General features: G+C 41.2%; 1 protein-coding gene across 3 annotated transcripts in view; it reads left to right on the top strand.

The window, feature by feature from the left end:
* MCCC2 (methylcrotonyl-CoA carboxylase subunit 2) overlaps positions 1-8,458 on the top strand; it is a 72,788-nt gene extending 64,330 nt beyond the window's left edge. For 2 of the 3 annotated variants that reach the window (XM_019013442.4, XM_019013443.4), the window contains 2 exons: positions 2,409-2,494; positions 6,491-8,458. In XM_019013442.4, coding sequence (XP_018868987.1) covers positions 2,409-2,494; positions 6,491-6,608 — 204 coding nt within the window. In that variant the 3' untranslated portion in view covers positions 6,609-8,458. The remainder of the gene's footprint in view (positions 1-2,408; positions 2,495-6,490) is intronic. The other variant, XM_063700696.1, reaches the window with a different exon arrangement.
* The last annotated feature ends 15,940 nt before the right edge of the window (positions 8,459-24,398 follow it).

Raw genomic sequence — 24,398 nt, 5'->3', positions numbered from 1 at the left:
CCTTGGTGTTCATGGCTGGGGACCTGGCGCACACTGCCTGGCCATATTTAGACTGTGCTGCCCTGGAAGTTGTTCCAGCAAATCACATGATTTCTGTCCTTTATCTTTTTAAAGCCATTTCATTTGGGGTACTTTCTTTGTGGCCATTTAAAATTGTTTCAGAATTTCCAAGAAAACACTTTTTTATTTTATTTTTATTTATTTTTAAAATTTTTGAGACAGAGTCTCGCTCTGTCACCCAGGCTGGAGTGGAGTGCCGCAATCTCGGTTCACTGCAGCCTCCACCTCCTGGGTTCAAGCAATTCTCATGCCTCAGCTTCCTGAGAAGCTGGGATTACAGGTGTGTGCCACCACGCCAGGCTAATTTTTGTATTTTTATTTATTTATTTATTTATTTTGAGACAGAGTCTCGCTTTGTCGCCCAGGCTGGTGTGCAGTGGCACGATCTTGGCTCACTGCAAGCTCCGCCTCCCAGGTTCACGCCATTCTTCTGCCTCAGCCTCCCGAGTAGCTGGGACTACAGGTGCCCATTACCATGCCCGGCTAATTTTTTTGTATTTTTAGTAGAGATGGGGTTTCACTGTGTTAGCCAGGATGGTCTCGATCTCCTGCCCTTGTGATCCACTCGCCTTGGCCTCCCAAAGTGCTGGGATTATAGGCTTGAGCCACCGTGCCCGGCCTAATTTTTGTATTTTTAGTAGAGACAGGGTTTCACTATGTTGGCCAGGCTGCTCTCAAACTCCTGACCTCAAGTGATCTGCCCACCTCCCAAAGTGCCGGGATTACAGGTGTGTGCCACCATGCCCAGCCAAGAAAACACTTTAGAAACTGACAGTAAGTATCTGAGGCATAAAGATGTTTAATTCTTAGTCATTTGTACTTAGTGAGATTTAAATAAGTCTGATGTACTACTATGATTTTATGACCAAAAGCAGCAGAATTTTGTTCTTTCTATTTTACTTTTAGATTGTTGTTAAGGATACCCTGAGTGGGAGGGCTCCGTCATCTATTGAGAATTGAATAACATTATCCTGTGTATAAATGAAGAAAAATGGAAAGGGCAGTGGAAACTTGATGAAAGGCAGATCAGCAAGCGGCTGCTTTTAAAATGAATTCTTTTGTTTGTGTCTCTGTTGGAGATTGTTTTGAAATTTTGCATTAATTTTTATTAGTTACAACTTTTAACTCCTGCGTAAGCACCAAGTATGAAGATGATGGATGTGTGTTCCTGAAGTTGCTTAGGTGCACTGTTGTCTCATTATGGGAAGGGATGGAATGGAGGGAGCCCTGTCTGCTCTGTGCAGGAATCATCAGGTCTTCCACCTAGATTGTGGAGTGAGGTACTGCCTCCCTGAATGCATCCATCCATGCCTCACATCCCTAGTTGTCTTTTCCAAGCACTCGGAACTCTGGAGACTTACACTGAGGTTTCAGATTCACTTTAGTACCTACTAGTATCAAAGGAAACAGATAGCTTTGCTTTTGTGCGAGTGGTTGGGGTGTGGGTGTGTGGGTGGGGGAGGTGAGATATGAAATTCTACCTGATACTTCAAAGACATGTCTGAAACTCTATGAAGCCTAGCATGGTGATCTCTTATTAAGTAGTTGTTCTTTGATTACTTCAATATACAGATACTTGAATTCATTCATTTTTATATAGGAAAGGAAAGCACAGTGTGTTGATGGTTCTCCCTCAGAATTCGTGACCTAGAAAATGATATTAAGGTATTAGCATATTTACGTAAAGGAAGGTAGAGTTTATTTGAAATAAGTCTTTGTTTCTGCTGTCGAGTTGCTTTTTGAGTTGAAAGTATTTTTCAGGGTTTCAAATTAAGTTCTGAAGATTTTTACATCTGAATTAATTATCACTTGATCCTTGTAATACTGATGGGAAGGCTGTGAAATTCTTAATTAGGGGAAAATATCTCTCAGTTCTCTGGGAACTTGACTGAAAAGGTTATTCAAGATTTGGTTGGTATTTTACCCCTTTAAGCTTAAACATTTAAGCTTAAGTTTTAAATTTTGGCTATTTTAAATGAGAATCTCATACTTTTCCACGTTCTTAACTGGAGGTTGCTAAGTGTAATGCAGCCCTTTTGTTGGGTTGTATAATTCACATCTATTATTGTACCTTGCTGTGATACACAGTACCCTGGGCTTTCACCTTACGTGAAATAGCCTCAGGATATTGTCTCTGTTAGGAGAGATGGGATGGGGCACTAACTTGATACTCATGTCTTAGGTGAGAGCGTGTATGTTAATGATCACTTGTAATTTATACATCACTATGCACATGTTAGATGTAACATTATTATTCATGACATCTGTTGTTTCTTTTGAATTGAGATGATCTAAACAGGGCCAGTTGTTCACTGAAGCTGACTTACTCATGGCCTCTTTTCCTTTAGTTCTCCAGTGCTGATGAAGCGGCTTTAAAAGAGCCCATCATTAAGAAGTTTGAAGAGGAAGGAAACCCTTACTATTCTAGCGCAAGGTGGGGGCCAGAACATCACTAACTCTCTGATGGGTGCAGATGGCAGTCAGGGGAACAGCTTTACAGAGCTCTGTGTAGTTGAGATGGTCCAGCATTCATAGGAACTGGAAAATAACATTTGGACACACTTAATTTTGTACTGTTGTTTCTTTACAATCTGAATGGCTACTGCTGAAATGTCACCCCTCCTCCCAGCATCCCTGCTCTGTGGACTCACCACCAGTGGTCTGATTCTCACTTCCCTTGTCTTCCCCCTAGTTGAGGTGTCTGGGGCCTGGAGGGGTCCTGCAGCCCGAGGTGGGCCATGTTAGGAGCCGAGAATAAGTTATAAGCTTGGCTGTGTTACTTCAGAAGTTCTAATTTTTGCTTAAAAACCCCTCTCCTTGATCATTTTGTTTTTACCCCATTTTAAACATGAGATTGGTTGAACACTTACTGGCATTTGTTGACAAGTATGCTTGTACGTTTGAAAGGTGATTAGTCACTGCCAGGGTCTGTGTGTCAGCGCCAAATAATTACCTCACAGACCATTGCCGCTGTTGGCTCTGTTTTTTTCTTACACCACTTAATGAGGTAATAAATTATCATGCCTGTCCCAGCTGAAGACCTGCTGGTGCCTGCTTTCACATCTTTCTTCAACAACTTTAGTGTTCTGCATTCCGAAGACTAATCTAAGCTTCATGTCTTCCTTTCGTCCCTTGGGCAGATGGAAAAAAGAAAGTAACTCTTTCTGCATCTTGTAAAATTAGCTTATGTTGTAATTTATGCTGGCGAAGGCAAACTGGAGAGGAGAGGAGAGGAGAGAGAAAAGAAAAATCAGGCCAGGCACAGTGGCTCACACTTATAATCCCAGCATTTTGAGAGGCCAGGGCGGGCAGATTGCTTGAGCCCAGGAGTTCAAAACTAGCGGGGCAACATGGTGAGACCCAGTCTCTACAAAAAATATACAAAAATTAGCCAGGCGTGATGGTGTGCACCTGTAGTCCCAGCTACTCAGAAGGCTGAGGCAAGCAGATCAGTTGAACCTGGGAGGTCAAGGCTGCAGTGAGCCGAGATCATGCCACTGTGCTCCAACCTGGGTGACAGAACAAGGCCCTATCTCAAAAAAAAAAAAAAAAAAAGCAAAAGTTAGAGTCCATTACAATCATTTGAATGGTTCCTTGGTGGATACAAAGACAAAACATACTGATTTTCAAGAACATAATTAGTTTGAGGAGATAAATAATACCATTTGGGTGTGTGTATGTGTTTTTGTTTTTGTTTTCTTTAAAGACAGAGTCTCACTCTGTTGCCCAGGTTGGAGTGCAATGACGTGATCTCAGCTCACTGCAATCTCTGCCTCCCGGACTCAAGCGATCCTCTTGCGTCGGCCTCCAAAGCTGGGACTACAGACATGTGCCACCACGCCTGGCTAATTTTTTTGTATTTGTTGTAGAGATGGGGTTTCACCATGTTGGCCAGGCTGGTCTTGAATGCCTGAGCTCAAGTGATCCTGCCTCGGCCTCCCAAAGTGCTTGGATTACAGGCGTGAGCCACCTGTAATCGTGGCTGGCCAATATTTGGGAATTTTTAAAGGTTTTTTGCTAAATATATATTTTTACAAACAAATTTATAGGTATATTTTATTGTGGTGATTTGATTCATTTAATTAAGAACAAAATATTTTATAGTCTTTCAGAGCTAAACATGTTCCTGATTTTATCATCGTGTAAACAGACATATAGTAGCCAGTAAATGGAAAGAAGCAATAGAAAGCCGTATAAGAGGTTTGAGATGAAATATAAAATATATATTGTTAAGCTTTTCTATAGTTTTTTTTTTCCACATAAGATTTTGACTGAAATACACAGGGACAGCTGAAATATTAAAGTTTGAAAAATTGTGTATTTTGTGTGAGCTGTTAGCTTGTTTTTCAGCCCTGGCTAAGATAAGTCATCTCTTGAGAAAGATTGCATCTTTTATTATTTTCATACTAACATTATTATTATTTTTTAATGGATTACATTCAAGGCAGAAGAGTAAATGGCCCAGAGAGACTTATCTTTGGAAATAAATGTTAACAGACAGTAAAGTTTTCTGTGGATCTGTAGTTTTTTTTTTTTTTTTTTTTTTGAGACAGAGTTTCTTGTTGCCCAGGCTGGAGTGCAATGGCATGATCTCGGCTCACCGCAACTTCCGCCTCCTGGGTTCAAGGGATTCTCCTGCCTCAGCCTCCCGAGTAGCTGGGATTACAGGCGTGTGCCACCACGCCTGGCTAATTTTGTATTTTTAATAGAGATGGGGTTTCTCCATGTTGGTCAGGCTTGTCTCGAACTCCCAACCTCAGGTGATCCACCCGCCTCGGCTTCCCAAAGTACTGGGATTACAGGCATGAGCCACTGCACCTGGCCAGATCTGTAGATGTTTAACCCTTCTGTTGAAACAGCTGGTGGCATGGAGACAGCAGCTTTCTTTCAAAGCTGAAAGGATTTCCAAGCCAGTTTATGGTACCTTCCTTGGGTTTAGTAAATCTCAGCTTCACAGTAAAATTCCCTGGCCTGCTTAGGTTTGAACATGGCTAGATCTGTCTTTTCAGAGACAGAGCTTGTTATTATCAGTTACTGAAACCTACAATGTTTTCCTTAATCCTAATAGGTTACATATGTAGCGTGCCAATTTGCTTCTGCTCAGTTGTTTTTATAATCAAACTTTTATCCGGCATTTCATTAGTGCCTCTTACCTGGGGCAGTCTTTTTAATGAACATTATTAAGCAGCCCCTTCATCACCATGCTTGCTGTGCTGCAGGCTTCAGAGGGAGTGTAATCAATTCACCTGGTTGCAGATGACAAGAGTGGCTTTCTTTTTATTGGGTGTTGATACTTTAGGGTCCCTATTATGAATGTTTTATGAGCAAAGATTTGATTCATGTCTGTCAATGTAAGAATGGTTTAATAGTTGATGCCAGGTTCAGATACCGAAGGGAGTTTATATAAAAAAAGCAAACTGCCACCTACTAATAACCTTTAAAAAGTAATATTTCTCAGTCATTTTTCCTTATACATTTGAGGTTGTCAATGAGAAGGAAACTAAAATTTCTACTTAAAAGTTTCTTCTGCAAGCAGTTTAAAGTTATTGTTTTTCCTATTGTAGCAAAAAATAAAGACCTACATTTGAAGGTATCTATTTTCTTAATAAAATGTACTGAAGCCAGCCGGGTGTGGTGGCTCACGCCTGTAATCGCAGCACTTTGGGAGGCTGAGGTGGGCGGATCACCTGAGGTCAGGAGTTCAAAACCGGCCTGGCCAACATGGCGAAACCCCGTCTCTTCTACAAATACAAAAATTAGCCAGGTGTGGTAGCGCACTCCTGTAATACCAGCTGCTAGGGAGGCTGAGGCAGAATTGCTTGAACCCAGAGGGTGGAGATTGCAGTGAACTGAGATCGTGCCACTGCACTGCACTCCAGCCTGGGTGACAGAGCGAGACTCCATCTCAAAAATAATAATAATAATAAATAAAATAAAATGTACTGAAGCCTATTCAATAATTTTCATAGTTTCATAAGAGTTTGGATGGGGGTTGGGGAATATACATTTTCCAGTAAAGTTTGAGGTTATTACCTGGGTATATGTGGTTCTGCATATTAATGACAGAATACACCAACTTGGCTTATATATTTGTGTGGGAAGAAAAGGAATAGGAAAATTTTTCCTGAAATAAGTAAACGTATTGTCAAATTAGGGGTTACTTTGAGATCTCTTATAAAAGTAGTTCCTTAAGCCTTAAGCCTGACATGACATTCTGTGGTGGCCTGGGATGAAAGTCATATCATTTTTTTCCACGTTTTCCCCCTCTGTCTTGAACATAGTTTCTCTTGTGAGATTATGGTGCATGGATGCTAATCAGTAGATCCATATATTACCTGAAGGAAAACTTCCTTGGCATTTCTGCACATGGAGAGTGTATAAATGGTAGTTCGGTGGTAAATTCATAACTCTTTTTTTGTTCTTTTGTCAGGGTGTGGGATGATGGGATCATTGATCCAGCAGACACCAGACTGGTCTTGGGTCTCAGTTTTAGTGCAGCCCTCAACGCACCAATAGAGAAGACTGACTTCGGTATCTTCAGGATGTAACTGGAATAAAGGATGTTTTCTGTTGGACATGTACCGAAAATTAACACATGTAGTAGCCTTAAAATTTTAGACTTCTCGAACATGAGGCTATTACAGTAATTTTTTTTAACACTGTGCATTGTACTTTTCTACCTTAAAAAAATCAGTGAGGATATTTATTTAATGAACATCAATTCCTTTTAAATTTTCTTAGAGAAATTTCTCTGTGGCTCAGTTTTACCACCCATAAAGCGGAGACAGTAATTTACGGTTATCCTTTCTGACCCACAGAGTATGAAAAGTTCTGTAATCTGTAAACTCAGTTCTGTAATGTGTATTATTGAGATGATTAATATAAAGTTGTATTTTCACTGAAATGATTGTTTTGCTGGTTATGCTTGGTGATATTTTAGCGGGCTTATTTTTGAAAGGCATCTGTTACTTCAGTGGCATAAAGTGCCCTCACACTGCTGTGCAGCCATCACCACCATTCATCTCCAGAATTTGTTCTCAGTCCCAAACTGAAACTATACCATTCAAACAACAGCGCTCCCCATTTCCCCCTCCCCCGAGCCCATGACATCTCCTTATTATTATTTTTTTTTTTTTGAGACAGGGTGTTTCTCTGTTGCCCAGGCTGGAGTGCGGTGGCGTGATCTCGGCTCACTGCAGCTTCCACCTCCCGGGTTCAAGCGATTCTTGTGCCTCAGCCTCCCAAGCAGCTGGGACTATAGGCACGCGCCACCACACCCAGCTAAGTTCTGTATTTTTAGCAGAGACGGGATTTCACTATGTTGCCCAGGCTGGTCTCAAACTACTGACCTCAAGTGATCCACCCAGCTCGGCCTCCCAAAGTGCTGGGATTACAGGTGTGAGCCACCGCGCCTGACCACATCTCCTTATTCTTAAATGTATGTGTTTCTCATGGTTTGATTTATTCTTGCTGGGCCATTTCAGCCCCTGTCATGGCTTCACTTGCCATCTAAATGCAGATGATTACTGCCTTGACAGTTCTTAACCCAGCTCTCCCCTGAGCTGCAGGCCTGCATATCCAGTAGGTCTACTGGACATCTGTACTGGTTGTTGTGGAGGAACCTCTGGCTTGCTCATTAAGTCCTACTGATTTTCACTATCACCTGAATTTCCCCACTTATTTTTGTCTTTCACTATCGCAGGCCTTAGAAGAGGTCTACCTGCCTTCAGTCTTAGCTAGTCCAGTCTACCCCCTGGAGTTAGAATGGCCATCCTGAAGTGAAAAGTAATGTCACGTTACTCCCTTCAGTGATTTCTTGTAGAAGTGCCAATCCCTGAATGCCACCAAGATCTTAATCTTCACATCTTTAATCTTATCTCTTTGACTCCTCTTTACACCGGAGAACGGCTCCAGCTGTTCTAGCTCTCTTTCAGTTCTTTGAACCTTCCCACCTTAGGGTCTGTAAGGTTCCCTCTGCCCAAATTGTTCTACTCTCCCTTCTTCTTTAACACATCCTTCAGTTTAAGCACTTGCTTCTCTCAGTTTAAACTCCACTTCCTTAGGGATGTCTCTGTGACCTCCCTGTGCTGGATTAGCTTCCCTACTCTATGCTCTTGTAAAACACTATCTACTTCCTTTGTCATAAATTCATCATTTTCCTATAAACATTAATATTGTCCTCCTGCTAGAATGTAAGCTCCGTGAGAGCAAGGATCCTCCTGTTTACCCTGTACCTCCAATGTCTGGCACTTGTAGGTGCTCAAATATTCGTTGAATGAATGAAAAATCTATGTTGTAATTGATGTCCTCTGGCCACATAGTTTTAAAATTAGGTGATTGATTATATGACCGAATAGAACTATCAAATGTTTTCCTAATAAAGTCAATATTTCAAACATTTGTGTGTGATATTTAGTATTTTAAACATTTGTGTGTGATGTTCAATGTGTACTAGGAAGTCAATTTAGTTTTTGTGGGGAGAATACAGATAGATGATCAAATTCAGTGGTAGGTTACATTTTCAGAAGCAATACATTAAGTATATTAAAATAGTAATATTAAAATTTTAATGAAAATGCACATCTATGTCAAAATGATTTTCTATATAAAGACTAGGTAATATTCCTTTGGTAGGAACCATTAACAGGTCAAGGATTCATGGATATTTTAGGACTGCTTTTGCCGTTCTGGGAAGAAATTGTCCATCAATAAAACCACATTTAAGTGAATTGGATTTTTTAAAATTTATTTTTCTAGAGGCAGGGTCTTGCTATGTTGCCCAGGCTGGACTCGAACTCCTAGGCTCAAGCAATCCTCCTGCTTCAGCCTCCCAAGTAGCTGGGACTACAAGCGTGCACCACTACACCTTGCTCTATTTTGTATATTTTATCCAACAGTAAACATTTATAATTGTCTTACCAAAATAGGTAATACTTTTTAAACATTTTGACTATCATAAATATGAATTCCAGCAAGGATAATATGAGCTACTTGGAATTTGAAGAAATATACAACAAGTTAGTCTCTAAATTTGCCCCTGTTGGTACTTAAAGAATGAAAAAGACAAGATTACTTCTATTTTTCAGTTTATAAGAAATGTATTTTCAAATCGAATTTGTTAAAAAAAAAAAAAAAAAAAGCACTTCTGCACCAGCAGAAAGCACTATTAAGTGTTTGAGTGACACCATCATTTGCCAACATGCTTATGTGCATGTCTCTCCGGAGAGAGGCCATATGTTTCCTTCACAGGGATAAATCAAAGCAGGTTTTGGAATGATACATTAATAAGATTATTTTTGAGAGGCCACATTAGTTCTAAAATGCATTGAGTTTGGTTTTATGGAAGATTAAATCTCCACTAAGAGTCTTAGTGATTTTTTTTCTTAGTGATCTTTTAATGATTGGTTCTGAAGTTTTATATATGGAAAAATGGCAAGAAGATGAACTAGATTATCATAGCCTAGTGTCATTCATAACATTTCCCTTAAAATGTTACAATTAAGTACAATTAATATTTAATTATGACATAGATTTTAATCATTTTCGACAAAACGTTTTGTGCCTTTCCACTAAACACTTAAAAATAGTTTGTTTCAGCAGGGCACCCTGGCTTAACACCTGTAATCCCAGCACTTTAGGAGGCTGAGGCAGGAGGATTGCTTGAGCCCAGTGGTTGGAGAACAGCCTAGGCAACATAGCAAGACCCTGTCTCTACTAAATAAATAATAAATAAGTAAATAAATAAATAGTGCTTTTATTTTATGTGCTTCAAATTCTCTTGTATCTGGAATCAGGATCCTGAGGACTAAGTTGTTCTTAGGGATGAATGAAATTTCTATGCCCCTTTTACCTTTCTAGGCAAATGTACATTCCATCAAGTTGACTGTGTAACTTACCATCCACATTGGGGCTTTTGAGAGTGAGAAAAAGGGGGTCTTAATAATAACTACACTGGGAAACAGGTCTGAACTGGGACCGACTCATCCCAGTTTGAACTGGGATGTGTGCTCGCTGCCTGTAACATCATCATGACTGAATACTTTGTTTGCATATCAGCTTTTGAAAATTCTTAGAAGCCTTCGCTCCAGATACCTGCTTCATGACTTTTAATATAGATTTCAGTATGATACCAGTCACATAATATGTGTGCATTAGCATTCTAGGGAGTCATTTAATTGACCCTAGAGGAGAGTTTACCATAGGGCAGGGATGATTTTGTTTCCCAGATGTTAGTTTTCTGAGATCAGTGGTTCAATATGTCTGGCAGCTTTGTCTTTCACAAACCGAGTCACATGTTTGTGCTACTTTTTAGGGTAAGCAAGAGAAGCATTTTTCAGGGAGAATAAGGTCTTAGAAGGTGATGATTTCACAGAGAAGTTATCGCAAGGAAAATATACCCAGAACCAGATGTTAGAAGTAAGCTGGAGTAGAAAAAAAATTTTTTTTGAGTCAGGGTCTCGCTCCAGTGCCCAGGCTGGAGTGCAGTGGCGTGATCTTGGCTCACTGCAGCCTCTACCCCCTGGGCTCAAGTGATCCTCTCACCTCAGCCTCCTGAGTAGCTGGGACTCGGGCACATGCCATCACGTCGGGCTAATTTTTGTATTTTGTAACTTTTGTGTTAGCAGAGATGTGTTTTCGCCATGTTGCCCAGGCTGGCTTCAAACTCCTGGACTCAAGTGACCCGCCTGCCTCGGCCTCCAAAAGTGCTGGAATTATAGGCATGAACCATTGTGCTCAACCAAGAAAAACAATTTTTTTAAGTGTAATTCAGTAAGTGTTGATTGTAAGAAGTGAACTCAGAAGAAAAACAGGTAGAATTTTAGAATACTCAGACTAATTTTAAACGTTCCTGTAGAAAATGTATTCAACATTTTTCAGCCACAGCACTGTTAATGACATTCCTTTATCTACCGGATAATTAGAAATAATTTTTGTCTCAAAGTTATTTGTAATCTAAAAATCTAACAATGTTACTTGTGGAAAATTTAGGAAGACAAAGTGAAGAAAATAAAGTGAAAAAAAGCTTCATAATCTCACTACCTAGAGATAACTGCTGTTAATATTTTTCGTGTACTAGTCTTTTTCTATCTTTAAGAATTTTTTTTTTGCAAAAATGCTGTGTGCTACATGTTATTCTGTAATCTGCATTTCACTTAATGTGTTGTAAATATAATGACCTGTTTACATGAAATTTAATATTCTGCAAATTTTTTTTCTTTTTTGAGATGGAATCTCACTCTGTTACCCAGGCTGGAGTGCAGTGGCGTGATCTCGGCTCACTGCAACCTCCGCCTCTGGGGTTCAAGTGATTCTCCTGCCTCAGCTTCCTGAGTAGCTAGGACTACAGGCGCGCGTCACGACACCCAGCTAATTTTTGTATTTTTAGTAGAGATGGGGTTTCACCATGTTGGCCAGGCTGGTCTCGAACTCCTGACCTCAGGTGATCCACCCACTTTGGCCTCCCAAAGTGCTGGAATTACAGGTGTGAGTCACCGCACCCAGCCTAATATTCTGCAATAACTCTGATGTTGCACGATAATGCAGTGCATGAATCCTCCCTTTGATTTAACTACTCCCCTATTGTTGTACCTGTAGGTTTTTTCTGGTTTCCCACATTACAGATAATGCTGCAGTGAACATCTGTTTAGTTTCTTTACATATCTGTGATTATTAGGATACATTTTTAGCAATGGTGCTGTTGGATAAAAGTGTGCAGGTTAAAGTATACACAGACCTTTAAGACTTGTTGGTAAGTTTTGCTCTATAAGTGTATATTATGGTATTTATTGCTGGATGTAATGGTTACCATGGTGTTTTTAGATACAGAAATAGCTTCCCGTAGAATTAAATTGTTTAGCAGAAACCAATGTTTTCTTTCATTGTTAAAAGTTGTGTCTAGGCTGGGGCATGGTGGTTCATGCCTGTAATCCCAGCACACTGGGAGGCCGAGGCAGGCAGATCGCGCGAGCCCAGGAGTTTGAGACCAACCTGGGCAACGTGGCGAAACCCTGTCTCTACAAAAAAATAAAAATAAAAAATTAGCTAGGCATGCTAGTGTGTGCCTGTAGTCCCAGCTACTCAGAAGGCTGAGGTGGGAGGATCACTTGAGCCCGGGAGGCCAAGGCTGCAGTGAACTGTGATCGTGCCACTACACCCCAGCCTAGGCAACAGAGCGAGACCCTGTCTCAAAAAAAAAAAAGCTGCGTCTAAGTGACCATGTCACATTAGCAACGAGTTGTGAAGACTGAGCATTAATGCATGGGAGGTCACGGTCGTGGAGAGAACACTGGGCAGGGTGTGGACCAGTTTCGCTCTAGTTCAGCTACTAACGTGCTGTATGAACCTGAGGAGGATGGGAGGGGATTAAAATCAGCCTTTCTGGCCCAGCGATTGTTTTCCTTCCCTCCTTCTACATGCCTAAGTCTTTTCTCCACCTCTCCGGATTCCCTCTTTCTCTGCTAGTGGATGGTGCTAGGGAAGGTGGGCCGAGGGGTGAGGACTGGAGGGAAGGGTAGATAGGGTATGCTGAGAGCCTTTTTTATTCCACAGGAAAGCATGTACCTCAGGGCTCGGTGGGACTCATGGTGGCAATCATTTACCAGGAAGACCCATTCTCCAGTTGGTCACAGCTTGTTTTGTTCAAATGAGCATACATTTACCGAGGGCTCACTACGTGTCGGGCTTCGGGATGGTACACAAAGATAAGAAGACCTGGCTCCTGGCCTGGTGCAGTATCTGGTCAGTGACTTGAGGGTTATCTTCAGCCTCTTGGTACCCCTCTGTCTTCTTTTGGTAACTGTACTTTCATTCTCCTTTGGGAACTACCCCTCTCCTGTTCTGCACAGTCTTAGCCAGCGTGGCAAGCAAAGAGCCCTGGACACCGAGGGCTGGACACATGTTGAGGCTTGGCCAGGTGGACTCTCTCAAGTGCTTTGACTCATTAGCAGAGAGACAAAGACGGAAGACGAATGACCCTGAGTTCAAGTAGACCTGAAGAAGCTGTTCGTTCACTCACCTCTGCTCCAGGGTCCCTGGCACAACCCTGATTACTGAGAATCTGTGAGTCAGAGGCATCTGTATCCTTCCAACAATCTTATTTATTGATTTATTTAGCAGAGTCATGTTTCAGTGCTTGTAGCAACCAACCCTACCTGGCAACATGTTCTTCTGCAAGCCAGAGGTTACAGTAAGTCACTCTGTTTTCAAACTTGGTGAAAGAACGATGGTATAGACAGAAGAGTAAACTGAGAATTTTGGTCCTCAAATACACAGAGCATTCAAAGGAGGAGGGTTGTGGCTTCTCACCACCATCCCCAGTGAGGAGGCATTGAATGTTTATTTTTTAAATGTAAATTAGTTAATGATTGATTGAGACAGGGGCTTGCTCTGTCATCCAGGCTGGAATGCAGTGACATGATCATAGCTCACTGCAGCCTTAAACTCCTGGGCTCCAGGGATCCTGCCATCCAGCCTCCTGAGTAGCTTGCAGGCATGGGCCACCATGTGGGGCTTCTGGATCAAGGGTGTAAATTGTCACAAGGGCAACTCAATTTATTGCAATGTTTTGATCACTGAAATATGTCACTGAGCAAGATGTTAGGTTACTTTTAATTGGACATCTGGCTAAAAATCTGAAAGTCTACCACTGGGGATAGTTTAAAGACAATCATACCAGGAGACAGAAGGTAGTGACTTCTTGGGTAGTCTTAAGTGGCTTTTGTATAGCCTTAAGGCCACAGTGATGGTCTTATGAATGATAAACGAATTGTTGCCCAGGCTGGTCTTGAACTCCTAAGGTCAAGTGATCCGCCAACCTCAGCCTCCCACAGTGCTGGAAGCGACTGCGCCCAGCCCAGAATATGCATTGCTAACAAGTTTTCAGCTGACACTGATGCTGCTGGTCTGGGGATCATGCTCTGAGAACCACCACTCTCAATGATCTCTAAATCCCTTCCTAGCTCCAAAATGTTAGGATCTTAAGATAAATTTCTGCTTTGGTGATATTATCATTCTTGCATATTTGCTAGGTAATTGTACATTTCTCTCCCCCATTTTCAGGGAAGGGTGAGTTTGTATTAACTTCTCGGTAAGTAAGTGTTCTTTTAGATCAGTGATTCACAGCCCAGACTGCACATTAGAATCACTTGAGAAACTTTGAGTAAGAAAAATCCTGACCAGGTGCAGTGACTCACGCCTATAATCCCAGCACTTTGGGAGGCTGGAGGGGGGCGCGTGGATCATGAGGTCAGGAGATTAAGACCAACCTGGCCCACATGGTGAAACCCCGTTTCTACTAAAAATATGAAAATCAGCTGGGTGTGGTGGCGCATGCCTGTAATCCCAGCTACTTGGGAGGCTGAGGCATGAGAATCGCTTGAACCCAGGAGGCGGAGGTTGCAGTGAGCTGAGATCATGTCACTGCACTCCAGCCTGGTGACAGAGCAAGAAATCTGCCTCAAAAAAAAAAAAAAGAAAAAAAAAAGGAAGAAAAAGAAAAAATCCTGAGGCCCTGGCTGCATGCCAGGTGAACTAAACAGACCTGTTCAGGTAAGGACCCAGGTATCAGTAGTTTTAAAAATGCTCTCAAGTGACTCTGATGTGCAGTCAAAGCTGAGAATCACTTCACAGGGGAAGGCTAGATCAGTAGATTTAAAAATGGGCACCTGTTCATTTCAAGACACTTTCATGAATTTAAAATCTTAAATTTTACATCGTGTATAGTTTTTCCAGATAGAGCTCACAGCGCAGATAAAAGTTGGCCTTATTTTGGTTTCTTGACCTACCTCGTTTCAGGCAAACTGCTGGAAGTGGGTACCGATAGCTAAACATTTCTAAAGAGATCCCTGGTGATGGAAAGAAATGAGATCAGAGCAAAAACAAACAAGCAAAGACAAGGATTTTATATAATGGGCCATCACAGTAGCTGGCACTTTGCTTCCAAACGATCATCTCCAGAGTCATTTCTTTCTGCTCTGGTGGCTTTGTTGTAACTTCTTAGTGGATTAAACAGAGGGTTTAGGTCTCTGAGGATTCTTGTCCATTCATTTCCAGCCAACCATGACTAGACTTTTAAAAAAGGGAGTATTAGGCCAGGTGCAGTGGCTCACACCTGTAATCCTAGCACTTTGGGAGGCCAAGGTGGATGTATGGCTTGAGCTCAGGAGTTCAAGACCAACCTGGCCAACATGGTGAAGCCCCATCTTTACTAAAGATACAAAAATTAGCCAGGTGTGGTGGTGCTTGCCTGTAGTCCCAGCTACTTGGGAGGTTGGGGAGGGCAGATCACTTGAGCCTGGGAGAAAGAGGTTGCAGTGAGCTGAGATTATGCCACTGCACTCCAGCCTGGGTGACAGAGTGAGACCCCTGTCTGAAAAATAATAAAATAAAATAAAATAAAATAGGAAATATTCATCACCAACATGGATGACTGATAACTTGAGATTATTATCTTTTTTTTGGAGACAGAATCTTGATCTGTCACCCAGGCTGGAGTGCAGTGGCACGATCTCGGCTCACTGCAACCTCCACCTCCCGGGTTCATGCCATTCTCCTGCCTCAGCCTCCCGAGTAGCTGGGACTACAAGTGCCCGCCACCACGCCTGGCTATTTTTTTTGTATTTTTTAGTAGAGACGGGGTTTCACCGTGTTAGCCAGGATGGTCTTGATCTCCTGACGTTGTGATCCACCCGCCTCGGCCTCCCTAAGTGCTGGGATTATAGGCGTGAGCCACCGGGCCCTGCCATCTTTTTGTTTCTTATTGTGGTAAAATACGTATAACATAAAATTTCCCCTCATAACCATTTTTAAGTGTACAACTCAGTGGCATTAAGTATTAATACATTCACATTGTTGTGCCACTATCACCGCCATCCATCTCCAGAACTGTTTCCTCATCCCAAACTGGAACTCTGTACCTATTAAAAAGTCACTCCCCATTCTCTCCTTCTCTTCAGGCCCTGATAACCACTACTGTACTCTCTATCTCTGTGGATTTGCCTATTCTACCTCATGTGAGTGGAGTCATACAGTATTTGTTCTTTTGTGTCTGGCTTATTTCACTGAGTATAATGTCATCAAGGTTCACCTAGAGATTATTTTTTGATCAAATATATTCGTGTCACAATTAAATTGGGTCCATAAAGATGTCAGTCTCATTTCAGTTAAACAAACACACAAGTGATGAAGAGAGCAATTATTTCCCCTGAGCTTTTAGGAAGCCCCCGGGATGGGCTGGTGTGGTGTGCATTTAGTCCTGCTTCTGGCAACTGTATCCTCTTACTTGCTCAGTCCAGAAACGTGAGTGTCATTGTGATTCTTCCCTCTCTCTTACCCTGACATCCAATTGCTCTATAAATCTCACTGAGTCTGCCTCACCAAAAGCTAAGTCCTCCTCTGTTATCACTGAACTAGCCTCAGCATAGGCCTTTATTCTCTCTTGGATCAGTGTAGAGCCCCCTAACCAGTTTCTCCGGTTATCGGCCATCAGCCATTATTTCATGAATTCACCCAACAAATATACTGCATGAACATTTCTCATCTGGCCTTGAGCCTGTCTCTTCAATTACCATCTTCTGCATAACCCCCTGAGCCATCTGTCTCAAACAGATCTGATTTTACCCAAGTTTGTTTGACTCCAGAGCCACGCTTTCCCCAGTCCACTCACAGCCTCACAATAAATGATGGAATAAACATTCAAAACTCTTGACAGGTTAAATTAAGGGCTCAGAACAACAAGATGAAATTTAAGAGTAATAAATACAGAATCCTATCTCTAAACTTAGGAAAATAAAGAGCTTACATACAGAACTGGGGAAATCTGGCTTTGCAATAGTTCATATTGAAAAATAAAATGATCCTGGAGTTTTGTCAATGAGCTTGACGTGGGTTAATGCTGTGATGACATGCCTCATGATAGCTATTTCTCTTTCTCTTTCTTTCTCTTCCCTTCCTTTCCTTTCCCCTCCCCTCCCCTCCTCCTTCCTTCCTTCCTTCCTTTCTTTCTTTCCTTCTTTCTTTCCTTTTCTTTCTTCTCCTTCCTTCCTTCTCTTTCTTTTTTCTTTCTTTCTTTCTTCTTTTCTTTCTTTTTCTTCCTTCCTTTCTTTTTTCTCTCTCTCTTTCTTTCTTTTTCTTTCTTTCTTTCTTTCTTTCCTTCTTTCTTTCTTTCTCTCTCTTTCTTTCTTTCTCTTTCTTCCTTCCTTCCTTTCTTTCTTTCTTTCTTTCTCTCTCTTTCTTTCTTTCTTTCTTTCTCTTTCTTTCTTTCTTTCTTTCTTCTTTCTTTCTTTCATCTCTCTCTCCTTTCATTTTTTTTTTTAATAGAGTCTCACTCTGTCGCCCAGGCTGGAGTGCAGTGGCACGATCTCAGCTCTCTGCAACCTCCACCTCCCGGGTTCAAGCGATTCTCATGCCTCAGCCTCTCAAAGAGCTGAGATTACAGGCACATGCCATGGCACCTGGCTAATTTTTATATTTTCAGTAGAGGCAGCATTTCACCATGTTGGCCAGGCTGGTCTCTAAATCCTGACTTCAGGTGATCTGCCTGCCTTGGCCTCCCAAAGTGCTGGGATTATAAGCATGAGACACCGCACCAGGCCTTTTAAAAAAATTTTCGAAATGGAATCTCACTATGTTGCCCAGGCTGGACTTGAACTTTTGGACCTCAGCCTCCTGAGTAGCTGACAGGTGTGTGCCACCACACCCAGCTTAGCTATCCACATTTTAGACTGTACTAATTAAAAAAATGTATCCTGATCATGGGCCATAATAATCTCTATTCTTTGGGCTGATCATTGCCTTCAGCTGTGTAAGTCATATTCTTGGAAGAATATTAACCAACTAGAGGGCATGCGGGGCAGTGGTTCTGAAGCCTGAGTAATGCCCCACGGCTGTACTAGGAGAGTACATAAAATATAGAGATTCCTGGGACCTACCCCTGGATATTTTCAGGTGATTCTAATACATATCTTAGATTGGGTATCACTGATCTGGAGGACACCAACGACATGATGGTGAAGATACTGAAGGAAGTGGGTGTTTAGCCTAGAAGGAAAGGACATGGGGAGGTGAAAATAGGCATTTCTAATCTCTGAAGCTCTGTTATTTGTAAGTTAAGATGGCAGAATGAGGAGAAGGTGTGGTGTTCAGGGAAGTTTTCATAAGAATTTAGTAATACTGGCCGGGCGTGGTGGCTCACGCCTGTAATCCCAGCACTTTGGGAGGCCGAAGTGGGCGGATCACGAGGTCAGGAGATCGAGACCATCCTGGCTAACACGGTGAAACCCCATCTCTACTAAAAATACAAAAAATTAGCCAGGCGAGGTGGCGGGCGCCTGAAGTCCCAGCTACTCGGGAGGCTGAGGCAGGAGAATGGCGTGAACCCGGGAGGCGGAGCTTGCAGTGAGCCGAGATCGCGCCGTGGCACTCCAGCCTGGGGGACAGAGCGAGACTCTGTCTCAAAAAAATAAAAATTAAAAAAAGGAATTTATTAATACTGAGGACTGCATGGTTATGGACCAGACTATCTCAGGAAAGAGTAAAGAGGAGCCCAGATGTCAGGGATGCTGTAGAGAAGTACTTCAAACTTGAATGCTTGAATCCCCTAGGGATCTGATGCAAATGCAAATTCAGGCCAGGCGCGGTGGCTCACGCCTGTAATCCCAGCCCTTTGGGAGGCTGAGGCGGGCGGATCATGAGGTCAGGAGTTCGAGACCAGCCTGGTCAACATGGTGAAACCCCTTCTCTACTAAAAATACAAAAATTAGCTGGGTGTGATGGTGTGCACCTGTAATCCCAGCTACTTGGGAGGCTAAGGCAGGAGAATTGCTTGAACCTGGGAGGCAGAGGTTGCAGTGAGCCAATATTGCACCACTACACTCCAACCTGGGAGACAGAGCAAGACGTTGTCTCAAAAAAAAAAAAAAAAAAGCAAATTCTAATTAGTAGGTTTGGAGTAGGGCCTGAGATTCTGCATTTCCCGTGAGCTTTCAGTGATGCCAGTGCTGCCAGGCTGTGGATTGTGCTGTAGTAGAAGGCCACAGTAGGTGATTCCAGTACTGGTCTAGGCCAGGTGACCTCAGTGATCTCTCAGGTTAGAGACGGTATTCAGCAAAGTTAATTCAAATAGAGAAAGCATCTAACAACACTACATTGGAATCCTTGAGAACTTTCGGTGTGGAATATGCTTTAATTAGGTTAGTTTAATTCTTTCATTTTTCTAGAAACTAGGTATTAGAGATGAGTGATCAAGAGCATAAGAGCATAAGCTTTAGGATAAAATAAACTTGAGTTTATGCATTGCCCTCACCATTACTAGGATTATGAAGCTAGAAAGTAATGACCCATCTGAGCCTCATTTCTCCATCTGTAATAATCTCTCACTGGTTTTAATTTTTTTCTTTAGAGACTGGGTCTCAGTCTGTTGCCCAGTCACAATCACTGTAACCTCAAACTCCTGGGCTCAAGCGATTCCCCTGCTTCAGCCTCCCGAATAGCTAGGACTATGTGTGCACCAGCAAACCTGGCTAAGTTTTAAAATTCTTTGTAGAGTTGGGGTCTCACTGTGTTGCCCAGGCTGGTCTTGAACTCCTAGACTAAAGCAATCCTCACAAAATGCTGGGATTGCAGATGTAAACCACCGTGTCTGGCTTTTTATATGAGTATTTATTGTGTTACTATATGTAAAGTACTTAGCATGTACATGTGCTCTTCATTATGATTTTTATTAAGTTATTAATTTAAACAAGCATCAGCTCTGCATTGCTACACTCCCTACTCTTCCTGTGCTCTTGGAGGATTCTTGAGAACTCTGTAAATGTCATGGAGCATGACGGTGAGTTCTCAGAGGCCAGGCACTCTCCCCATATTTCTGTAAGTTTACTGGAAATACCTTTTTATGTGTGTCTCATGTTTTGACGATTGGCATTTTCTTGCCTTCACCTTCACAAATTGAGAACTAAATATTTTCTCTACATATTTTGATCAAAAGTATCAGTGGATATAATTTGATTTCCTGGACTCATAGCCATTTTTTGGACTTAGTGTTATCATAGAGCAGGTGTCTGTTAGGTGTCTGCCCAGCATCTGTTCCTGTTTCTCTCCTGCAGAACTCCAGTTGTTTTTTCTTTTGTTATTCATACCTACAAATGAATCCACATGCCTTGGGAAGCCAGTTAACCCACAGCTCCAGATGGGCCTGACTGGTGAAAAACTTCCCATTCTCTTTTCCAGGGATTGGCATGAAGGGATGTCTGTTGAGCGGCGGTTGTAGGAGACATTTCTTTGCCCCAAGGAAAAGCTAGAAAATTTGATCTCTTTCTTCTCCGGGATCTGGTCATGTGGACATGTGACTCTGGGATCTGTGAAGCCTTGTTGTTGCCAATTGGAGGATGAAGCCAACTCTGAGGAGACCGAGCAGGATGAGGGATCTATCTCCTTGATCCTGCCATTGAGCCATGGACCCACTGCCTTGAAGCTGCATCTCTGGACTTACACTGCGCGAAATAATACATATCTTTAATGTTTAAGCCATTTTAGTTGTGTTTTCTATTACTTTAGCTAAAAGTACCATTACTAATACTGATGTCTGCTTTCAGCAATGCATCCCAAAAGCAGTGGGAGGATTAAAAAAATATTCTGTAATCACAATGAATTGGGGAAGGAATTTTCTCCTCTTGTAAGAAAGAATTACTTCCTAAAAAGTTTCTCAGAAGCCATTTTTTGGAATGTAACTCTAAAACCTTTCTTAAAATAGAAACTATCTACATACCTGTATTACGCTTGATATGTTTGATCTATATCTCTCGACTTTTTTTGAGACAGTGTCTTGCGACGTTGCCCAGGTTGGATTCAAACTCCTTGACTCAAGCAATTCTCCCACCTCAGCCTACTGAGTAGCTGGGACTACAGGTGTCCACTCCCATGCCTGGCCCTATCTATATTTTTTGGAGAGGTGACACATAAAGTTAGTAAGCGTATCATAATTGGGGACATATCAACTCACAGAAAACAAACATTTCAGGATTGTGTTAGTCTGTTGGTGAATTCTTCTCTTTTTCCTCCTCTTTTCCTCCTCCTTCCTCTCTTTCTTTATCCATACTTTCTACATAAACATTTTGGGATAAAATTTGAGAAGGAATATTTTAAAATGTGATTTGCAAGCTGGATCAGTTTTAAGATCGAGTTTGCTAGCCCTTGATTATCTCCCTGTCCACATCTTTTCCATGCATGCCAGCAGGGAAGGGGCATGAAAGCAACGAAGGCCTTTTGAAGGGTGCTCCCATCCACACCTATTCTATCCACACCTTTATCTCATGGTCATTAAACCCCAGGCATCCACTCTGGACTCTGGTTCTTAGTGGAAGACGTTTCTTTCCTGCTAACCATACAGATTGGGCTTAGTGCAATCTGGGGCTATTTATGTCTCCATATCCCAAGGCAATGATGATAACTGATAGCATAGTGAATCAAAGAAGCCATGTTAGTGTGCTGTCCCACTGCTTGACAGCTGTCTGAGGGATTCACTTATATACTCTCACTGCTGGAGCTTCAGCAAAGGTGACTCTGAAATTGCATGGTGAAATTGATCCTGGGCCATTCAGTGAGGAGACTCACGCATGTGGGAGGCTCATCTCCCAGCCAGTCTCCCACAGTCCTGTGTCCCACCCCTCCCCCGCCCTCCAATGCTCTCTTCACATTGCAGACCCTCCTGGCATTCTTAAAAATGATTTTTGGTCATGCCACTCTCTTTCACTTAAATACTTTTGTTAGCTCCCTGTCACTTAGGGATAAAATTTAAATGTCTTTCCTTGGCATCCCTGAGTGTTTTGAGCCTGGCTTACAATTTAAAAATTTTTTAGAAAATCAAATAATACCTACCATGGTTAAAAAATAAATAAAGAGGCTCAAAACAGTCCCTTGATCCACCTTTCTCATCATCCTTTATCCATAGAGACCCTCACTTTTTTATTTTTAATTTTCGTGGGTACGTAGTAGGTATATATATTTATGGGTTACATGAGATATTTTGATACATGCATGCAATGTGTAATAATCACATCAGGGTAAATGGGGTATCCATCACCTCAAGCATTTATCCTTTATGTTACAAACAATCCAATTATGCTCTTTTAGTCATTTTAAAATGTACAGTTATTTTTGACTATAGTCACCCTATTGTGCTAGCAAATACTAGGTCTTATTCATTTTATTTTTGGTACCCATTAAGCATTCCGCCTGTACCCCCGAACCCCACTACCCTTCCCAGCCTCTGGTAAACATCCTTCACTCTTTATCTCCATGAGTTCACTTGTTTTATGTTTTAGCTCCCACAAATAGGTGAGAACATGTGAAGTTTGACTTTCTGCGCCTGACTTATTTCACTTAATATAATGACCTCCATTTCCATCTATGTTGTTGCAAATGACAAGATCTCATTCTTTTTATGGCTGAATAGTACTCCATTGTGTACCACATTTTCTTTATTCATTCATCTGTTCATGGATAGTTAGGTTGCTACCAAATCTTGCTATTGTGGATAGTGCTGCAATAAACATGGGAGTGAAGATATTGCTTTGACATACTGATTTCCTTTGTTTGGGTATATACCTAGCAGTGGGATTCTAGATCATATGGTAGCTCTATTTTTAGTTTTTTGAGGAACCTCCAAACTGTCCTCCACAGTGCTTGTAGCAATTCATATTCCCACCAACAGTGTATGAGGGTCCCCTCTTCTCCACACCATCACCATTGTTGGTTATTGCCTGTCTTTTGGATAAAAGCCATTTTAACTTGGTGTGAGGTGATATCTCATTGTAGTTTTCATTTGGATTTCTCTGATAATCGATGATATTGAACACCTTTTCATATACCTGTTTACCATTTGTCTTCTTTTGAGAAATGTATATTCAGATCTTTTGCCCACTTTTAAATCTGATTAATAGATTTCTTCCTATAGAGTTGAGCTCCTTATATATTCTAGTTATTAATTCTTTGTCAGATGGACAGTTTGCAAATATTTTCTCCCATTCTATGGGTTGTCTCTTCACTTTGTTGATTGTTTCCTTTGCTGGGCAGAAGGCTTTCAACTTGGTGTGATCTCATTTGTCCATTTTTGTTTGGTTGCCTGTGCTTGTGGTGTATTACTCGAGAAATCTTTGCCCAGTCCATTATCCTGGAGAGTTCCTCCAATGTTTTCTTTTAGTAGTTTCATAGTTTGAGGTCTTAAATCTAAGCCTTTAATCCATTTTGATTTGATTTTTATATATGGCAAGAAATAGGGGTCTAGTTTCATTCTTCTGTATATGGATATCCAGTTTTGCCAGCATCATTTATTAAAGAGACTGTCTTCTCCCCAGTGTGGGTCCTTGGTACCTTTGTCAAAAATGAGTTCTGTAGATGTGTGTGTTGTTTCTGGGTTGTCTATTTGGTTCCATTGGTCTATGTGTCTGTTTTTATGCCAGTACCATGCTGTTTTGATTACTAAAGCTCTGTAGCATAATTTGAAGCCAGGTAATGTGATTCCTACAGTTTTGTTCTTTATGCTCAGGATAGCTTTGGTTATTCTGAGTCTTTTGTGGTTCTAAATAAATTTTAGCATTGTCTTTTCTATTTCTGTGAAGAATGTCATTGGTATTTTCATAGGGATTGCATTGAAACTGTAGATTGCTTTGGGTAGTATAGACATTTTAATAATATTGATTCTTCCAATCCATTAACATGGAATACTTTTCCATTTTTTGGTGTCCTCTTTACTCTCTTTCATCAATGTTTTATAGTTTTCATTATAGAGAGCTTTCACTTATTTGGTTAATTTCTAGATATTTAATTTTATTTGTAATGATTGTAAATGGGATTACTTTTTAAATTTCTTTTTCAGATTGTTCACTGTTGGCATATAGAAATGCTACTAATTTTTGTATGTTGATTTCATATCCTACGACTTTACTGAATTTGTTTATCAGTTCAAATAGTTTTTTGGTGACATTTTAGGTTTTTTTCAAATATTAAATTATATCATCTGCAAACAAGAATAATTTGACTTCTTTCCCAATTTGGATGCCCTTTATCTCTTTCTGTTGTCTGATTGCTCTAGCTAGGACTTCCAGTACTATGTTGAATAACAATGGTGAAAGTGGACATCCTTACTGTATTCCAGATCTTTGTGGAAAGGCTTTCAGTTTTTCTTCATTCAGTATAATAACAGCTGTGAGTCTTTTATTATGTTGAGGTAAGTTTCTTCTATACCGACTTTTTTGAGTGTATTTTTTTTATCATGAAGGGATGTTTAACTTTATCAATTGCTTTTTTCAGCATCAATTGAAATGATCACATGGTTTTTGTCCTTT

Source organism: Gorilla gorilla, chromosome 19 (assembly GCF_029281585.2).
Source record: "Gorilla gorilla gorilla isolate KB3781 chromosome 19, NHGRI_mGorGor1-v2.1_pri, whole genome shotgun sequence".
Classification (NCBI taxonomy): Eukaryota; Metazoa; Chordata; class Mammalia; order Primates; family Hominidae; genus Gorilla; species Gorilla gorilla.
Note: the sequence above shows the minus strand (reverse complement) of the source record. Positions and strands in the feature narration are given on the sequence as shown.